This window comes from Scyliorhinus canicula, chromosome 3 (assembly GCF_902713615.1).
Source record: "Scyliorhinus canicula chromosome 3, sScyCan1.1, whole genome shotgun sequence".
Lineage (NCBI taxonomy): Eukaryota > Metazoa > Chordata > Chondrichthyes > Carcharhiniformes > Scyliorhinidae > Scyliorhinus > Scyliorhinus canicula.
In genome coordinates this window covers 187,457,386-187,478,843 of record NC_052148.1, presented here as the reverse complement: position 1 = coordinate 187,478,843, position 21,458 = coordinate 187,457,386, and the positions used below count along the sequence as shown (strand labels likewise).

Here is a 21,458-nt window from a genome sequence, read left to right as displayed (position 1 = left end):
CATCCTAGTCCCGGACATGTGGGCCCGGTGCAGCACCTTAAATTGGATGAGACTAAGCCTCGCACATGAGGAGAAAGAGTTGACTCTCTCCAAGGCATCCGCCCAAGTTCCGTCCTCTATCTGCTCCCCGAGTTCCTCCTCCCATTTAGCCTTCAGCTCCTTCACTGACGACTCCTCCACCTCCTGCATTACCTTTATAGATGTCAGACACCTTCCCCTCTCCGACCCACACCCCTGAAAGCACTCTGTCCATCGTCCCCCGCGAGGGCAGCAAAGGGAATCCCTCTACCTGTCGCCTAGCAAATGCCTTTACCTGCAAGTATCTGAACATGTTCCCTTGGGGAAGCCCAAATTTATCTTCCAGTTCCCCCAGGCCCGCAAACCTCCCGCCAATAAACAGGTCCCTCAATTTACTGATGCCCACCCTTTGCCACCCCCTAAATCCCCCATCCCTGTTCCCTGGGATGAACCGATGATTGCCACCCAATGGAGCCTCCATCGAGCCCCCTGTTTCCCCCCTATGCCGTCTCCACTGTCCCCAGATTCTTAGGGTCGCCGCCACCACCGGGCTCGTGGTAAACCTCTTAGGGGAGAGCGGTAACAGCGTCGTTACCATGGCACCCAGGCTCGTACCTCTACATGACGCCATCTCCATTCTTTTCCACGCCGCCCCTCCCCGCTCCATCACCAATTTACGCACCATTGACACATTGGCCGCCCAATAGTACCCCAGAATGTTGGGCAGCGCCAGCCCGCCTCTATCCCTCCCTCGCTCCAGGAACACCCTTTTCACTCTCGGAGTCCCATGTGCCCACACAAAGCTCAAAATACTGCTCGTCACTCTCCTAAAGAAGGCCCTGGAGATAAAGATGGGCAGGCACTGAAAGAGGAACAAGAACCTTGGAAGCACCGTCATTTTGACGGACGGCACCCTCCCCGCCAATGACAATGGCAGCATGTCCCACCTCTTGAACTCCTCCTCCACCTGATCTACAAGTCTGGTGAAATTTATGTTTGTGAAGAGTCACCCAGTCCCTGGCCACCTGCACCCCCAGGTACCTAATGCTCTCCCCTGCCCGCCTAAGCGGGAGCCTACCAATTCCTTCCTCCTGGTCTCCAGGGTGCACCACAAACACCTCACTCTTGCCTAAATTTAGTTTATCACCTGAAAAGGTCCCAAACTCAGCTAGCAGCTCCATCACCCCCGGCATCCCTCCCACCGGGTCCGCCACATAGAGTAACAGGTCATCGGCATACAACGACACCCTATGTTCCTCCCCACCTCGCACCAAACCACTCCACCTCTCTGAATCCCTCAACGCCATCGCCAGCGGCTCGATTGCCAGTGCAAACAACAAGGGGGACAGGGGGCAACCCTGCCTGGTCCCTCGGTAAAGCCGGAAGTACTCCGACCTCCTCCCATTCGTGGCCACGCACGCCATCGGGGCCTCGTATAGCAGCCTTACCCATCTAATGAACCCTTCACCAAATCCAAACCTCCCCAACACCTCCCATATGTACCCCCACTCCACTCTATCGAAGGCCTTCTCCGCATCCAGCGCCACCACTATCTCTGCCTCTCCCTCAATCGCCGGCATCATGATGACATTCAACAATCTCCGCACATTCGTGTTCAGCTGCCTTCCATTCACAAAACCTGTCTGGTCCTCGTGTACAACCCCTGGCACACAGTCCTCTATCCTGGTGGCCAGGATTTTTGCCGGCACCTTGGCATCTACGTTGAGGAGAGATATGGGCCTGTATGAACCACACTGCTGTGGGTCCTTGTCCCTCTTTAAAATTAACGAGATCAGCGCCCGCGACATCGTCGGGGGGCAAAGTCCCCCCTTCCCACGCTTCATTAAGTGTCCGCACCAGCAAAGGGCCCACTCGGTCCACAAACTTTTTATAGAATTCCACCAGGAACCCATCCGGCCCCGGTGCCTTCCCTGACTGCATCTGCCTGATCCCCTTAACTAGCTCCTCCAGCTCAATCGGCGCACCCAACCCCTCCACCTGCTCCTCCTGCTCCTTCGGGAAAGAAAGCCCGTCGAGGAACCTCTCCATTCCCCTCCTCTCCGCCGTTGGCTCCGACCGGTACAGTTCCCCGTAAAAGTCCTTGAAGACCTCATTCACCTCTACCCCCTTCCGCACCACATTCCCACTCTTGTCTCTCATTCCAGCAATTTCCTTAGCCGCATCCCGCTTGCGGAGCTGATGAGCCAGCATCCTACTCGTCTTTTCACCATGTTCGTACACTGCCCCTTGTGCCTTCCTCTACTGTGCCTCCGCCTTTCTAGTGGTCAGCAAATCAAATTTAGCCTGCAGGCTGCACCTCTCCCCCAACAGTCCCTCCTCTGGTGCCTCTGCGTACCTCCTGTCTACCTCCAGCATCTTTCCCACCAGTCTATCCCTCTCACTCCTCTCCCTGTGTGCCCGGATGGATATCGGCTCCCCACGAATCACTGCCTTCAGGGCTTCCCAGACCACCCCCACCTGAACCTCCCCCATATCATTCACCTCGAGGTACCCCTCAATACTTGCCCGGACCCTCGTAGGAGGGTCCACCTCCTCCTCCGCCAACAACCCCACATCCAACCGCCACAACGGGCGCTGGTCCCGCACCTCCCCCATCTCTAACTCTATCCAATGCGGAGCGTGGTCGGAGATTGCAATGGCCGAATACTCGGCCTCCTCCACTCTCGGAATCAGTCCCCTACTCACCACTAAGAAGTCTATCCGAGAGTAGACCCTATGTACGTGGGAGAAGAAAGAGTACTCGCGTGCCCTCGGCCTCACAAATCTCCATGGATCCAGCCCACCCATCTGGTCCATAAACCCTCTCAGTACCTTGGCCGCCGCCGGCCTCCTGCCCGTCCTAGAGCTGGCCCGATCCAGTGAAGGATCCAACACCGTATTGAAGTCCCCCTCCCATGATCAGACCTCTCGCCTCCAGATCCGGGACCCGTCCCAACATACGCCTCATAAAGCCCGCATCGTCCCAATTTGGGGCATACACACTAGCAAGTACCACCTTCTCTCCTTGCAGCCTGCCCCTAACCATAACATACCTACCCCCCTTATCCGCCACCACCTCCGATGCCTCAAACGACACATTTTTCCCCACCAGAATCGCCACTCCCCGGTTCTTCACATCCAACCCAGAGTGGAAAACCTGCCCCACCCATCCCTTCCTCAGACGGACCTGGTCCGCATCTTCAGGTTGGTCTCCTGAAGCATTGCCACATCTGCCTTTAGCCCCTTCAGATGAGCAAGTACCCTCGACCGCTTCACCGGCTCATTCAATCCTCTCGCATTCCAGGTGACCAATCTAATCAGAGGGCGTCCCTCCCCCGTCGACTAGCCATAGTCCGTCGACTGCCCGCCCCAGGCCAGCACCCCCTGCCCGACCCAGTCCCTACAGCGACAACACCTCACCTCTGTCCCCCCAGCCCCCACCAGCTCCTTCCTGAGCCTACCAGCAGCAACCCGGTATTCCCCTTTCCCCCCCTCCTTTCCCCCCCAGGCTAGGAACCCTTCTAGCCGTGAACCGTCCTCCATTGTACTTCCGTGGGTCAGCTAACTTCTGCTGACCCCGGAAACTCCCGCCAATAACCCGACCCCTCCCAAAGTGGGATCATCCCCCAATCTATCCCTCCTCCAGGCACCGCTCCAGCGCGGGGATGAACCAGTTAATGCCCCGCCTCCCCCCGTCATCGTCTCCATCCCCCAGCCCCGCAGCGCGGGAAACCAGAGGAAAGCCCAGCCCCACTCCATACCCCCAACCCGACATAGAATGCAACAAACCCCCCCAACCCTCCCCGCAAGATATAAAACTCAAACAATGCCCCACAGCAAAAAAAATAACAGAACAACACCCCCATAAATAACCATATCAAAATTGCAAAAGTACAAAAAAAAGAGAACACAGCAACAGCAGAATCCAGCAATAAAGTATTACAACTGACCCCCCAACCCCTAGTTCAAGTCCAGTTTCTCCGTCCGCACGAAGGCCCATGCCTCCTCCGGGGAATCAAAATAATAATGCCGGTCCGAATAAGTTACCCACAAGCGCGCGGGCTGCAACATTCCGAACTTTATCTTTTTCCTGTAAAGCATCTCTTTCGTCCGATTTAAATCCAGACTGCCGCTTAGCCATCTCCGCACTCCAATCCTGGTAGATCCGTACTACCCCATTCTCCCAATTGCTGCTCTTCACCTTCTTGGCCCAGCGCAGCACACACTCCCGATCACTGAACCGGTGGAACCTCACCAGCACCGCACGTGGGGGTTCATTCTCCTTAGGCCTCCTGGCCAGTACTCTGTGTGCTCCCTCCAGCTCCAAGGGCAGATGGAAAGACCCGGCCCCCACTAGCGAGTTCAGCATCGTAGCCACATAGGTTGTCAGGTCCGACCCCTCCAGCCCCTCCGCAAGGCCCAAGATCCGCAGATTTTACCGCCTCATGCGGTGATCAAGCTCCTCGAAGCGTTCCTGCCACTTCTTGTGGAGTGCCTCGTGTCCCTCCACCTTACTCATGAGGATCCCGGCCTCCTCCTCTCGTTCAGTGGCCTGCGTCTGTAACTCCTTGATGGCAGCACCCTGGGTCGTCTGAATCCCCGAGAGCCTTCTGTTCGTTTCCTGCAGAGAGCTCAGTACCTCAGCCTTGAAGTCTGCAAAACAGCGCGGGAGAGCAGCTTATTGCTCCAGGGCCCACTGCTTCCACTCCTCTGGAGCTCCGCCGGCCGCCATCTTGGATTCCTTCCCCCATTTTTCCTGGGGAGCTGCTGCCGTTTTTTCCCCCTTTCCACTCCGAGTTCGAGTCATGGTCTGCGGGGAAAGTCGATCAGCACACCTTCTCCCACCGGGAGACGTCAAAAAATTTCCGTTTTGGGCTCTAAGAAGAGCCGAAAAGTCAGCTTAAAACGGGAGCTCTCAAATGTGCGGCTTCCTACGTCATCGCCGCCACCGGAAGTCCTGCAGAATGTTTTTTTAAGTATTTTGAGTGATTTGATTGATTTATGAACAAATGAATATGCATTTGGTAAATTACAGTAGGAAAGGTTGTCACAAATGTATGAGCGTCATTTACGTGGCGCCGCTCCTCGCCCCCTGGGGGGTAGGAGAATAGGGGGCGAGGAGCGGCCTCCGACGCCGGAGTGAAACACTCCGGTTTTCACTCCAGTGTCGGCACTTTGTCTCCCGTTGGGAGAATTTCGGCCCTGTTGTGCTGCACTTCCAGGATCATGATGAGCTTGAGAATATTTGGTTCTAATGAGATATTTTGTGACTCCATAGATTTGAATATGTTTGAAAATGTTGTTACCATTAGCGTGGTTTAAAATATCATTTTATTTTAAATGTGACAAAATCACAGATGGCCCTTTAATATTTCCCATAACAGTCCAATAGGAGGCTTCACCACTGTGAAGAATTTATGATATTTATCAATTATGTGCTCATTCAAGTCCGGACCATTGGTGCTAGATAAAGGAACATTGTGATGCTATCAAAACTAGATAACAGGAATGGCACACTGAAGATTGAGAATGTAACTCTTGCTGCAATGATAAACCTTAATCCCAATCTCAGAACAAGTGTCTGTTGAATGACTGTGACATTTCAGTTCTCATTTTAGTAATCTATTATATTGACAATTTGGTATTGAATTGTAGGTTGGATTTTCTGTTGGACCAAGATCAAGACTGAGCTCTTTGCAAATCCGAATGTTTTTCGAAAGGAAGAGCAAGAAGAGAAAATAGTGGGATAACATTCTCACCTGGACATTACACTGGCATGGCCCATCTATTGCCCATTACAGAAATTGCCAGATTTCCAATTCTTCTGCTTTCCAGTGCTTTTTATTAGGAGAAGTCAAGCACCAGTTTAATGCCTTCACACTGTCCACTTCGGGAAGGACATGAGGGTACTTGAGAGGTGCAGAAAGGATTTACCAGAATGGTTCCACGGAATTCAGCTCAGGTTAAGGAGAAACGTGGGTTATCCTATTTGAAACAAAGGAGGATGTGGGGAGATTTGATAAATATGGAGAAGATTATAACAGGTTTAGATAGGTAGACAAAGAAAAGCAGTCCTAATTAGTTGATTATGCAGGGGCTAGGGGACAAGAGAGCAAGTGACACAGGGTGAATGTGCGAAATAGCCTTATTTGAATAGCAAGTGGTAATGACTTGGTGCCTACAAGTATGACAGAAGCTGAGATAATCAATGATTTGAAAAGCAAAATGAATAGGCATTAAGGGAAATAAACTTGCAGGATTATGGGCATCGAGTGGGAGAATGGGACTGACTGAATTACTGTACAGATGGCTGGCATGGATTTATTAGGCAAATGGCCTACTCCTGCATTGTAATGACTCGACGACCTGGACTGCAAGTTGAAAATTGATTCATAGATCATAGATTCCAGTGTCCCAATCTACTGCAGAGTTGTTTTCTTGCCAGGTTGTATATTATTTAAGAACAGTTGTGAATTATGGATAGGCTACAGCTGAAAACTTCTGTTGTGAGGTGTCAGATTTAGTTTGATACCTTTCCTGTGAAATGCCTTGAGGCATTTCACTATGTTAAAGATACTCTTTACATCCAAGATGTTGTTGACATTAATCATTTTTGACATGTAATTTTTATATCCAGTTGTGACTTATTAGGTCTATAAATATTTGTGCTGCATACAAGTTACCCTTGACATTTCATGGAGTTTGTCACCTGTTGAATATAATATTGAAACTGGTTTTCTCCCTCTTCCAAATTATTACTTGCAAAGCAATGATGCTATCATTTCACTTTAACCCACTGCAAATTTCTGCTTCTTTCAAGAATGAGAGGAGAGTCAAAATATACATTTTCTTAATGTAATGTCATAGTAATGATGAAAAAGGTATTAAGAAAACTCACACTCTTTGTTTCCATGGAGAAATGTCTTCTTTTTACTCTTTTCCTCCAAAGATTGGGAAATATTCATCATTACTGCACAAGTGGTAATCTGGAAACAAATACTGTACAATGGGCAGGCATCCACTCCACCAGATATTTCCCAAGTGGCTGTACGAAATAAAATACTCAGAAGCCCAAAGGTTCAGGACGATTGGTTGGAATGTTTTGATGTTGATTTGAGCTAAAATTATCCATGGGAAAAAACTTGCCTTTATCCCATTAGCGATAATAGAACATAGAAAATACAGTGCAGAATGAGGCCATGAGGCCCATCGAGTCTGCACCAACCCATTAAGCCCTCACTTCCACCCTATAACCCCTCCTAACCTTTTTGGTCACGAAGGGCAATTTATCATGGCCAATCCACCTAACCTGGATTGTGGGAGGAAACCGGAGTACCCGGAGGAAACCCATGCAGACACGGGAAGAACATGCAGACTCCGCACAGACAGTGACCCAGCGGGGAATCGAACCTGGGTCCCTGGCGTCGTGAAGCCACAGTGCTATCCACTTGTGCTACGGTGCTGTCCCACTGGTGGAATCTGTGGAATAGATTGCCTGCCTATTGTAGAATGTACCCGATTTCCAAACCAGATTACTACCTGTGAAAATGTGAAGGAATAGTACAGGAATTATTTTAGCTCAGATCTACATCTTCACATTACAGCCACTGGTGCTGCAATGTTCATTCAGTGTTGAGCCACTGAATCTTTGATTCAAAACATATAACATCCTGTTGCGACTGGAAGACATATTAAAACCTGATGGGACTGGACAGGCTAGATGCGGGAAGAATGTTCCTGATGTTGGGGACACTGTCCAGATCTGGGGGTCACAGCCTAAGAATAGGGGGTAAGTCATTCAAGACTGAGATGAGGAAGAACAGGGGCAGCAGGGTAGCATGGTGGTTAGCATAAATGCTTCACAGCTCCAGGGTCCCAGGTTCGATTCCCGGCTGGGTCACTGTCTGTGTGGAGTCTGCACGTCCTCCCCCTGTGTGCGTGGGTTTCCTCCGGGTGCTCCGGTTTCCTCCCACAGTCCAAAGATGTGCGGGTTAGGTGGATTGGCCATGCTAAATTGCCCGTAGTGTCCTAATAAAAGTAAGGTTAAGGGGGGGGTTGTTGGGTTACGGGTATAGGGTGGATACGTGGGTTTGAGTAGGGTGATCATGGCTCGGCACAACATTGAGGGCCGAAGGGTCTGTTCTGTGCTGTACTGTTCTATGTTCTATGTTCTAACATCTTCTCTCAGAGTTGTGAACTTGTGGAATTCTCTCAACGAAAGCCGTTGGGCCTACTTCATTGAATATATTCAAGAGTGAGCTGGACGTGGCTCTTGCAGCTAAAGGGATCAAAGGGAGTGAAAGCGGGAGTGGAGTACTGAATTTTCATGATCAGCCATGATCATATTGAATGGTGGTGCAGGCTTGAAGGGCCGAATGGCCTACTCCTGCACCTATTGTCTATTTTTCTATGTTTTCTTAAATCACTTACAACTCCAGTAAATCCTGGGTCTGAAAATGTAAAAGAGTAGAATGAAAAATGATTGAAATACCTTTGAAGTAGTACTTTTGTTTGCATTCAGATGTGTTGTACACCAGTCTTCTCTCCACACAGATACTGACTTCTGGGGCGAAATTCTCCGACCCCACGCAGGGTCGGAGAATAGGCGGGAAGCGGCGTTATTTCCGCTCCCGCAGGTTTTTTAATTCTCCCGCCGGTCATAAACCGGCGTTGTGCAAATCCCGCCGGCAGCCTGTGAAAACAGCTGGCGCCGGCGGGATTTCTTTTTTTTTAAACTTACCTCAAATCTCCGGCCCGGATGGGCCGAAGTCCCGCCACTGGGAGACCTTCTCCCGCTGCCGAGGTTTACACCACCTCTGGAACGGCGGGCTCAGCGGCGCGGGCAGGCCCCCGGGTCCTGGGGGGGCGGGGGGCGATCGAACCCGGGGGGGTGCCCCCACGGAGGCCTGGCCCGCGATCGGGGCCCCCCGCTCACTCCGCGGGGCAGTGCCGTGGGGGCACTCTTTCTCCTTCCGCGCCGCCACGGCCTCCGCCATGGCGGACGCGGAGGAGAACCCCGTATCGCGCATGCGCCGGCAGTGACGTCAGCGGCCAGCTGCCGCTGACGTCACTGCCGGCGCATGCGCCGACCGCCGAAAGCCTTTCGGCCAGCCCCGCTTCCGACTGCGCCGGGTGTTTGCGCCAGTCTTCTGGTGCAAACTGCTCCGGCGCGGGGCTGGCCCCCAAAGGTGGGGAGAATTCCCCACCTTTGGGGAGGCGCGACCCCTGAGTGGTTGGCGCCACTCCCCTACGCCGGCACCCTCCGTCACGCCGGGTAGGGGAGAATCCAGCCCCTGTTGTGCAATTCCTGCATTTTCTGTTCAGTTGGCTGCACTGAGATTGTATAAACATATGTCCCAATCCTTGCTGTTAAATAAATTTAACAGCTGGAATAACACAAATTAAACCTTAATGTTACAAAATCATAAAACTCCGTACAATTGATTTCATGTCACGGACAGGCTGATTGTCGACCAGCAGGTTTTTGGGTACATGGGGCAGGATATCCCACCAGCTACTGGAATCTAAAGTGCAGGATTTTCTTCCTTTTCTTTCCTTCTCTGATGCTGAACTGCCTCAATATTATGGTGTTTAGACTCGATGCATGATGCAATTTCATCAAAATGAAAGATTGGTTACAAGTTCCTCCCAGTCGTTAATGTCAATGCTGCCATGCTTCAGGTCGACCTTCAGAGTGACTTTTAAAAACTTTCTTTGTCCTCCCCGGAAGCACAGGCCATTTGAGAGTTGAGCAAATAGAACCTGGCAGGGAGATGTCTTTAAGCCATTCAAATTAGAAGGCTGAGCTGGCACAGCTGATCTGGTGTTGGATGTCCTTGTCAGTGGTGAGGGAGGTGTCTGGCAACGTATGGAAATTGCTCCAAATATTCCAAATTCTCTCATTCAACATATATGGGAGATGGAATATTTGGCTGACCAAGTCTGGGCTGATATGAGTTTTGATTTGGCAACATTTAAGGACAGGGCAAGTTTCTGGCATGTAGAATTGAAGAAATAGGGAGTGACCTGCAAATCTGGTGCAGAGGAAGTCATGACACTGCAGCCATTAGCATACTGTAAATTGTATATGTCAAGAGAGGGCGATGCTTTTGAGCTGAGACACTGATCTTCTTCCTCTTGGACGTTTGGGCCTTGCAATATCTTGGTGTTAGTGGGATGTTCATTGCCAACATAAAAAGTTGATTATCTGTCCAGCAGTTATCAGTCCTACACATGGATTATCAGAGAATGTACAGTGCGGAAGGAGGCCATTTGGCCCATCGAGTCTGCACCGGCGCTTGGAAAGACACCCTACTTAAGGCCAGCCCTTAACCTTTTTTTTTGGACACTAAGGGCAATTTATCATGGCCAATCTACCTAACCTGCACATCTTTGGACTGTGGGAGGAAATCGGACCATCCGGAAGAAACCTACGCACACAAGGTGAGAATGTGCAGACTCCGCACAGATAGTGACCCAAAGCGGGAGTTGGACCTGGGACCTGGAGCTGTGATGCAACTGTGCTAACCACTGTGCAACCGTGCTGCCCATTGAGTGATATATACATAATTTCAGTCTTTGACTCTTATAGTGACCAAAATCCAAAAGGCTTTGATCTAGTGTGTCTGCCGGTGGCTTTGTGGAAGAGGGTGTTTGTTGTAATGAGGATATGCTGAGCACACTTTATCAGCGGGAGGACATTATTTGCATTGCCTTTTCCCACCCTGTTTTTCCAGAGTCATGGTCAACCCTGGCATTAAAGACCCAAGAGGGATGATCTTTCCTTAATTTGAGATGACAGAGAGGACTTCACCAAGGTCAGATTAGAACTTTTCCATAACATAATTGGGGAGGAGGGTTAGGGCATAGGCATTAATAATACTAGCATCTTGATTACGGCTAACCTATTGGTGAAGTGTTATGGACCTTTCATTCATACAATTGGGGAAATCTGGCAGTACATCTAAGATCCTATTCCATATGCTCACGAGGGTCACTTCAGCCTTTCCTCTTCAATAGGTTATCTGTCCCCCTGCTTGTTCCTTCAGCTGTCTCGCCTCAAGAAGGTGAATCTCACTGAGGGCGGAAATGTTAACTTGGAGTCTTGATAGCTGACATATATTCTTGAGAGGTATAGACAGGGTGGATAGCAAGAAGCTTTTTCACAAAGTGGGGAACTCAATTACTAGGGGTCACGAGTTCAAGGTGAGAGGGGAAAACTTTAAGGGAGATATGCGTGGAAAGTTCTTTGTGCAGAGGGTGGTGAGTGTCTGGAACGCATTGCCGGTGGAGGTGGTAGAGGCGGGCACGATAACGTTATTTAAGATCTATCTAGACAGATATATGAATGGGCATGGAGCAGAGGAATACAGATCCTGAGGAAATAGGCGACAGTTTTAGATAGAGGATCTGGATCGGTGCAGGCTTGGAGGGCCGAAGGGCCTGTTCCTGTGCTGTAATTTTTCTTTGTTCTTTGTTCTTCTTTCTGGGCAGTCAATCTTGAGGTCATCCATGAATTTTCTAATATTCAAAGTTGCAAAGTTTGGAGTTGCCTTTCTTTGACCATGAAGACTGTGATCCTGGAGGGTGTGGTTCTCCCAACCAGGAGAAAGTGGGATGAACTATTTTTAGGGCACCTTTATTAGCCCATCCTAACTTGGGATGAACAGAGGGTATCTTGAAGAGAACTTTTCAGTCGCAAATTCTACTATCAAACATGAATGTTCAACCACCTGTGTGCCTATTATTGACAAAAGACTCTCAGTTTCACAGCCATGTCCCTGTCGCACGTTCTCCACTGCTGCAGGACTTGACAAATGGACCTAAAACCTACGCGTGACTTTGTTCAATGTGGGGACCTTAGGCCACCATCCCTGCCCACAAGATCTTGATGGGACAGTGGTCAGATTTTGGTAATGCGATGACCATGCCGCTGGTAGATGCCTAACCTTCCTTTGTCTTTTCTGCGGTTGAGGACTATTTGGACCACAATTTGTCTGGCAACTGCTCCCTAACTTTGCCACCATGTTGGCCCTCCTTGGAGCAAGGAACTCCCAAACCGCGATTCAAGGGATTGTTGAAGTGCCCAGCCAATTTCCTAAGAAATCATTTATCATCTCAGCTTCCATCACCTCATGGGTAGTAAGTGCCAGACCACTATCACTCGCTTTGTAAAAAGATCTTCCTCGCATTCCATCCCTTTCTCTTGTCCAAAATCCTGTCCCCTAGTTCTTTAATCATAAGCTATTAAAAACAGCTTTTCTTTGTCGATCTTGTCTAAACCTGTCATAATTTTGTACACCTCTGTTAAATCTCCCTTCAGTCTCCTATGTTCCAAGGTTAACAACCCCAGCTTCTCCATCCTAACCTTGTCACTAAAATTTCTCATCCCTGGAACCAGTCTTCCTAATCTCTTCTTGCACCTTCCCAAGGATCCTCACACATCCTAGATAAAGTTTGCTAACCAGAACTGGGTGCACTATCCTAGTTGTGGCCTTACTAGAGCTCAACAAAGGTCCAGTATAACTTCCCCACTTTTTTCCACAATATATTTATTTATTAGATAGATAGCCACTTCACAATTGACTTTTGTACAACTGCTTATAATAAACGACTGAATGGCTCATATTTCTTCTTCTTCCCTTTCAGGCAGAGATCAATGATGGCATCAGAATGGTGGTCATCATTTCTATTGCTCAGCATTTTCTTGCTGAGCACCGAGGGGTGGCCAGCCAAAGAAGGATATGTTCCAAAACACTATCCACCATTAATGCGATTGCGACATAAGGTATTGACAGTTTTTATTTACTATTTCTAAAATGCATAATTTCTCGGCCAAAGTTAGCATATTTTTAAAATTCCAGAATAACATAAGCAGAGCTTAAATTGACAATTCTGTTTCAGTAATGCAGCAGGTTAAATTTTATCATTGCGAACGTCACCGTGGTGACAATCATACAATTGTACAATTACATTCATAGATTAACATTCATGTTTGCAGCAGTTATGGAATCTTACATCCCAATGTGTTGCTGCTTCATTGAAAGTAGCAATTTCTCCATGTTATTTTCAATGTGAGAGAAGAATAGTCCAGGCAGGACAAAGTGCCATTTATTTTCAAAGTACAGACATCTGGGCCGGGATTCTCCCCTACCCAGCGGGGCGGGGGGTCCCGGCGTAGCGGAGTGGCGCCAACCACTCCGGCGACGGGCCTCCACAAAGGTGCAGAATTCTCCGCACCTTTGGGGGCTAGGCCCATGCCGGAGTGGTTGGCGCCACGCTGACTGGCGCCAAAACCGGCGCCAACGGCCTTTGACGCCCGGTGTCGGGGCTGGCCGAAAGGCGTTCACCGGTTCACGAATGCGCCGGTGCGTCACTGGCGCATGCGCGGTAGGCGGTTCTCTTCCGCCTCCGCCATGGTGGAGGCCGTGGCGGCGGCGGAAGAAACAGAGTGCCTCCACGGCACTGGCCCGCCCGCCGATCGGTGGGCCCCGATCGCGGGCCAGGCCACTGTGAGGGCACCCCCCCGGGGTCCGCTTGCCCCGCCCATCCCAGGACCTCGGGAGCCCGCTCGCGCCGCCAATCCCACTGGCACCAGAGATGGTTGAAACGACGTCGGCGGGATTGGCCTCTCAGCGGCGAGACTCCCCGGGACAGCGGCACGTCCTCCCCCTGTGTGTGTGGGTTTCCTCCGGGTACTCCGGTTTCCTCCCACAGTCCAAAGATGTGCGGGTTAGGTGGATTGGCCATGCTAAATTGCCCGTAGTGTCCTAATAAAAGTAAGGTTAAGGGGGGGGGGGGGGGGGTTGTTGGGTTACGGGTATAGGGTGGATACGTGGGTTGAGTAGGGTGATCATGGCTCGGCACAACATTGAGGGCCGAAGGGCCTGTTCTTTGCTGTACTGTTCTATGTTCTATGTTCTATGACTTCTGCCCATCGTGGGCCGGAGAATCGCTGCAGGGGGCACGCCGATCGGCGCGGCGTGATTCCCGCCCCAGCCAATTCCCGGGTGGCGGAGAATTCTGGCCACGGCAGGGGCGGGATTTATGTCGGCCCCGGGCGATTCTCCGACCCTGCGGGGGGGTTGGAGAATTTCGCCCCTGGTGGTTGCATAATGTTTCTCTGAGGGAAATCTCTGGAATATATTGCACCAGAATTTGTGGGATATCCATACAATTGCATTATTTTACTGTTAAATGTATTGTGATATCACAAAGAAGCTATTCTTCACATGAACCCTGATGTTATGATTTTTCATGTCAAGTACTTTGAAGACCAGGCGGACTTCCTGTGGCATCATGTAGGAGGAGGTCGCATGGAAGGCAGTTAGAGTCCTTGGTTTTTAGCCCTTGTTACCTGGTTTCCGGGGATAATTTGTGTGCAGACTGGTCCAGGTGGAGAGCTGTTTGCAAAAGGATGTCAAAAAATCCAAGAAGGAATATTGGGAAGAAGGGTGCGATTGTTAGTTGTCCTGCAGAGTCGAGCAAGGTGAAGAGTCCATTGGGAGGGAAGATGGCTGATGCCGCACCTATTATGGTGGATAAGCTGGTGGAGGTGATGGTGGCTTAATTCGAAAGGCAGTTCAGTGAACAAGGGAGAGGGATGCTGGAGACTCCCGGTGGAGGATGCAATGGCCCCTGTAATGGAGGCACTTGGAAAACATCGGAGACAGTCGAGGAGCATGGTGAGGGGGTGGAGGAGGCTCTATCCCAGCACAGTGACCAACTAGCCTCATTGAATGTGGAATAAGGGCCTGAGGGCTAAGGTCAAGGACCTGGAGGATAGGGTGTGGAATCAGAACCTTAGGATGGTGGGATTGTCTGAGGGGGTGAACAGCCCAAGGCCAACGGAGTATTTTGCAACAATATTCGCAAAGTTGTTGGGGGAGGAAGACAACTCCCCCCACCCCACCCTCTTTGATTTGGATAGGGCCCACAGTCGCTCCAGGTGAAACCACGGGTGAATGAGCCTCCAAGAGCAGTGAGAGTCTGTTTTCACAGCGGTCAGATGAAGGAGAAGGTCCTGAGATGGGCCAAGGTGATTGGGAGGTGAGGTGAGAAGGCAGTGGTATTCGTAAATACCAAGATGTCACGGCATAGGTGGCAAGGAGATGAGCAGCCTTCAATAGGGCGAAGTAAAATACATGTATTCAGGTAACCCGGTGGTAGTCTACACATCGAGGATATGGAGACAATTTCGGCAACATTTTAAATTAGGGGTAGTCTCGAAGTTGGTGCCAATTGAGCTGGCGAGCTTAGATGCCAAATTTAGAGTGTGGGAGGACAAAGGAATGGAAGGAATGAGGAATTGGATTTTGGAGGGGCGATTTACAAGTTTAGAGAAGTTGAAGGTGAAATTTGGGTTCTCACAGTCAGAAATATTTAGGTATTTTCAGGTTCTTAATTTTGCGATGAAGATTATGCCGACATTCCCGGTAGTGCCATTAGAATAGTTGTTGGAGAGGATGTTGTCACTTGCGGGGACAGAGGAGGGAAGTATTTCTGGGATTTATGGGAGGATCCTGGGGAAGGATATGACATCGCTGGAGTGGGTTAAGACCAAATGGGAGGAAGAGTTGAGGGCAGAATTGGATACTGGGGTGTGGTGTGAAGCACTGCGGAAGGTGAATGCCACATCTTTGTGTGTAAATCTTGGGCTAATACAGTTGAAGGTGATGCGCAGTGCACACCGGTCTAGGACGAGTAGGTTGTTTGTGGATGTGAAAGAAAAGTGTGAGCATTGTGGGAGGGGCCCGGCAAACCATGCACACAAGTTCTGGTCATGTCCTGAGCTTGTGAGATTCTGGGTCTCCTCTTGAGCACTATCGGCGATTCTGCAAGTTGAATTGGAGCTCTATCCCTTAGGGGCTATATTTGAGGTGTCAGACCCATCGGAGCTGCACACTGGGGCAGAGGGCGATGTTCTGGCCTTTGCCTCACTGATTGTTCACGTGACCCTGTTGGAGTGGAGGTCAGCATCTCCACTCAGAACCGAGGTGTGGCTGGGGATCTCATTGAGTTTTTACAATCATATTAATGATTATTATGACATAATCATAATGACATAGTCAAGCACACCGTCATGAGAGGGGCTATTGAGGGGCTTGACAAAAGATGGCAGCCGTTTATTTAGTACTTTAAAGAATTGGTCAGCGTCAGCTGTTAGGGAGGGGGGAACGGGTTTGTGAGGGGTCAGGGGGTTTGTTGCTTTTTATTTGTTTTATTGTTGTGTAATTAACAAAAATGTTGAATAAGAACTTTTTTTTTAAAGTACAATTTTTTTAAGTACATATTAGTTACAAATTGTAACTAATATGTTTGGGCGCGATTCTCCCAAAAGGGAACAAAGTCCCCTAGCGAGCATGTTTGGCTGTGTGGTTCACAGTACCTGCAGTGCCGAGAGACACATGGCTATTCAACGTGATTTGCGACTCACATTGAATAAGGCCTCACATAGCAACTTTTTATACAGTGGGGAGCTCCGCTCATCTGAACTCCCCATTGTAGTGAGGGCCTCCATTTTTAAATGGTCACCGAAAGAATCCCCACCTCCCCCTCAGCCCAAATATAGGAGGGTCCCCAGCCACCCCCGTCAATATCCATTCCAGATAACTCCAGCCCAATCACACCTTGGCACTGCCAACAAGGCACCCCAACAGTGCCTCTGTCAGCAGCATCTGGGCACATTGGCAGCCCCAGGGTACCCAGGTGGTACCAGCAATGCCATGGCACCACCTAAAGGGCATGCTGCTGGGGGCCTCCAATACCCTTGGCGACCCCCATGAGTGCCATTCCGTCTGGTCCCCGTTTGTGGCATTCACCCGAGGTCTGAGGCAAAGGGGTTGAATCCCAAAGCCTCCGGCACCTCAGGAATCTGAACATTAGAGTCAGGCTTACTGCCTCGCTCTAATATGCAGATTTGCTAAAACTTTATCCATAGAACCCCCAAAGTGCAGAAGGAGGCCATTTGGCCCATCAAGTCTGCACGGGCCCCTGAAAGGGCACCCTACCTAGGCACACTCCCCACCCTATCCCCGTAATCCCACTTAAGCTGCACACCTTTGGACACTAAGGGGCAATTTATCATGACCAATCCACTTAACCTGCATATCTTTGGACTCTGGGAGGAAACTAGAGTACCCAGAGGAAACCCACGCACACACGGGGAGAAAGGTCGGAAACCAACCCGGGTCCCTGGCCATGTGAGGCAGCAGGGTGAACCATTGTGCCAACATGCCACCCATTGTGGGCAGGATTCACATCGCGCATCTCACAAGATTGCGTTGAATAGCGTTGCAAGCCGGATAGATTCTGGGAGCGGGGTCTCCCGTCTTTCATCAGCGAGCTACTTTTACAGTGCAGGGTGGCCGTAGGATTGTGCCCCCGGTCTTTAATTCCTTAAAATGGATTCAACATGTCCATATACAAATGTACAAATTCCATGTACGAAAGCATGCAAACTACTGAAATATGGAAGTCAGAAATGTATATCTGATATATGCACATGTTTATGAAGATATGCAACAAGAAACCAATACTACCCATATTATCCCATGCTTTTAAAAAATCATTCATGGACATGGTCATCACTGGGTAGCCCAGCATTTATTGTCCATTTATTGTTCTTCAACTGACAGGCCATTTCAGAGAGCATTTAAGTATCAACCAGATCTGGAGTTGCATGCAGGCTAGACTAGGTAATAATTGCAGATCTTCCCTAAAGGGCATTAGTGAACCAGATGTTTTTTGATGACGATCAACAATGTTTCATGGTGCTGATTTTATTATGATGTGGAGATGCCGATGTTGGACTGGGGTGGGCACAGTAAGAAGTCTTACAACACCAAGTTAAAGTCCAACAGGTTTATGTGGAATCACTAGCTTTCGGAGCGTAGCTCCTTCATCAGGTGATTTTTAATGCATTCAAATTTCACCATCTGCAGTGGTGGGATTTGAACCCGTCTACCCAGTGCTGGATCTCTGTTCCAGTGACAATGCCACCACCTCCCCATAAAATGCCCAGTAAAAGGCCACAAATGTTGAAGGAGCCAGGTTTTTAGCAAAATTCTTAAATTATTACATCTGACTGCCTTAGTTGTAGAATTAAATGGATACGCTGCAGACATTATCCCAAAAAATCAAAATCAAGAAGCAAAATTTTTCAAGGCATGCACAATTGACTAGTTATTCAACAAACATATTTTTGGTTCTGAGCACAACGTAGTCTTGGGTTCATTGCCGTGTTTTTGATTTATTATTTGAATTGAGAGTGCAGACTGATTGCAAATTAAATTAAATACTAGAAACACTACGAGGTCAGCTTTACCAGGAGTGGTTTTCTATTTCAGATGTATTAAATGAATTTAAATCCTACCAGCTGCTATGGTCAAATTTGAACCCATGTCCCCAGAGTATTAGCCTGGATTACTTGTCCAGTGACATTACCACTACCCCCTGTTGCAGTTAACATATTTAATCCAGTTGAATGATTGCAATAAGTTAAACCTTTAAATTAAATGCAACATTAAAAATAAATTCACAGGAATCCACTGATAAATGCACAAAGGAATAGAGTTCAAGTTTCTAAAGTATCTGACTCTTCCCTCCCTCTTCTTGAGCTGCATTCTCCCACCACCTCTCGAACATCTATAAGGAAGTCACCTACCCCACAGAAGAAAGAGAAGTGGATCTGATCCAAGCATCCCGTGAGTGTCGCAAATCCCTGAAGCACCAGTGGTAGTCCTACCATTTGAACAAAATGAGAAGCAAAGATCGGGCTTCCCACCCGAGGCCTTGCCTGCCCCAATGTAAAATTGGTCTGTGGTCAGGACAGGCGGGAACCCAGAAGGAATCCTGTTCTTCTGATTTCATCCTCAAGCCTTCTCCCCACACCCACTCCGCCCCTCCACCTAGAAACCCGCCGATGAGGGCGTGTAAAGTTTTGTCCAGAAACCTAAGAAGAATATCTAGAAGATTAGCTGTATAAAACGATATGACAGGATCAGAATCTGAAGTGATGTCTGTGGGATGAATGGCATGGACCTCAATGGTTCATTGATCCAGCTGAATATCTATGTATGAACTGTATAAAGAATAAAGGTTTAATTCAAGCAGAAAATTACCACACACTTTGTTTACCAGCCCACTAACTCCACCTTTCGCCCTGGTCACGGTCTGAATCTGAATCAGACTTCTGTCAAACTTACCACCTTATCTGATCCTGAATTGAGCTTGCAACCACATATCTTCACATGCCTGTGTGGAGTTTGCACATTCTCCACGTATTTGTGTGGGTTTCCTTCAGCTGCACCAATTTCCTCCCACAGCCCAAAGATGTGCAGGTTGGGTGAATTGGCCATGGTCAATGGTCAAACAAGTCTGCACCAACCCTCTGAAAGAGCACCCTACCTAGGTCAACTCCCCCGCCCTATTCCCATAACCTAACCTGTACATCCCTGGTCACTAAGGGGCAATTTATCATGGCCATCCACCTAACCTGTATATGTTTGGACTGTGGGAGGAAACCAGAGCGGCCGGAGGAAACCCATACAGACACAGGGAGAAAGCACAAACTATGCATAGTCACCCGAGGTTGGAATCAAACCCGGGTCCCTGGCACTGAGGTAGCAGTGCTAACCACTGTGCCACTATGATGCACAGTAATGAAGAAGGCAAAAGAATAATGCAAAATTGAGCTCCTAAATTGGAAGACTTCAATGGGATGGGAGGGGATCTATCCAGGGTAAAATGGAACCAAATACTGTGAGGAAAGCTGTAATGTAATAATGGATGATCTCTAATTTAAGGAGGGGTTGTTTCAAATACAGACCATGAATCCTCTCAACAAGGGTAAATGGTAGGGCAACCAAAGCCATGGCTCCGAGAATTTGATTTAATAAAAAAAAGGCTGTGGGTCAGAATGGAGGAGAGTTTGTGTCGGGGGTCGGGGCTGAAAGCACGAGCAACGGCACCGCTCCCGATAGCTCCGGTGAAATACTCAGGGAGTCCGGTAATAATAGCTTCATTGAAAATCTGGAGGCAGTTTCGCCAACACTTCGGGTTGGGGGCAGGGTCATGGGAAATGCCAATTCGGGGGAACCACAGATTTGAGCCAGGGAGGTGGGATGGAAGTTTTCGGAAATGGGAAGAGAAGGGGATTAAGACGGCAAAAGACTTGTTTCTTCAGGGTCGATTTGCAGGATTGAGGGAGCTGGAAGCAAAGTATGGGCGAGAGCAGGGAGAAGTGTTTAGATATATGCAGGTTCTGGACTTTGCCAGGAAGGAGGTACAGAGCTTCCCGGAGGAACCAGCTTCCACATTTCTGGAGGAGGTGCTGACGACAAGGGGACTGGAGAAGGGGGTAGTGTCAGCAGTGTACGGAGCTATTTTGGAAAAGAGTAAGGCACCACTGGGAGGGATCAAAGCAAAGTGGGAGGAAGAGCTGGGAGAGGTTATAGAGGAGGGGGTCTGGTGTGAGGTGCTCCGGAGAGTGAATGCCTCCACCTCATGTGCGAGGTTGGGGCTCATACAGCTGAAGGTGGTATATAGAGTGCACCTCACGAGGCCAAGGATGAGATGATTTTTTGAAGGAGTAGAAGATGTGTGTGAACGTTGCGGGTGGGGCACGGCTAATCACGTTCATATGTTTTGGTCCTGTCCAAAGCTAGGGGAGTACTGGAAGGAGGTGTTTAGGCTAAGTTCCATGGTGGTGCGCATGAAACTAGACCCGGGTCCCCGGGAGGCCATATTCGGGGTGTCGGACCAGCCAGCGTTGGAAACGGGTGTGGAGGCAGATATCATAGCCTTCGCCTCATTGATCGCCCGAAGGCGGATCCTGCTAGGATGGAGAGTAGCGCCTCCACCCTGTGCCCTGGCGTGGCGAGGGGACCTGTTGGAATACTTGACCCTTGAGAAGGTTAAGTTCGAACTGAGGGGAAGCTTGGAGGGGTTCAACAAGTCATTGGCACTATTTATTATGCACTTTCAAGAACTGGATAACATTGAACATTAGTTGGGGGGGTTGGGGGGGAGGGGTGCTGTGTATACTAAAGATGACTATGGGTAATTCCTGATTCCTTTTTGTCATTTGTTTATGTTAACGTGCGGGGTGATGTTTGGGGTTTGGTGGGAAGATGGGATCGTTGTTATTGTTATGGGGTTTGACATATTTGTTGTTGATTATTGTTTGTTGTTGGTGGGTGTAAATTCGGGAGAAAATGTGAAAAAGGAGGAGAATAAAAATATTCAAAAAATTAAAAATTAAAAAAAGGCTGAATGTTGAAACAATTTCTTAAAACGAGAATCAGACCAAGCCAACAAGTTTAGTGGAAAAGTGAAGAGGAAATAAGACTGGAAAAGATAGGAGATGAGAAAGAATCACATTTAACATGAAAGATAACCCAAAAATGTTCTTCCAGCAAGTATGTGGTAAGCGAGTAGCA

General features: G+C 49.1%; 1 protein-coding gene across 1 annotated transcript in view; it reads left to right on the top strand.

The window, feature by feature from the left end:
• The window catches only part of LOC119963175 (follistatin-related protein 5-like), an 877,034-nt gene that overhangs the window by 46,067 nt on the left and 809,509 nt on the right, over positions 1-21,458 (top strand). The window contains 2 exon segments of the mRNA XM_038791890.1: positions 10,755-10,835; positions 12,667-12,805. Of these exon segments, the coding sequence (XP_038647818.1) occupies positions 10,813-10,835; positions 12,667-12,805 (162 nt within the window). The 5' untranslated portion in view covers positions 10,755-10,812.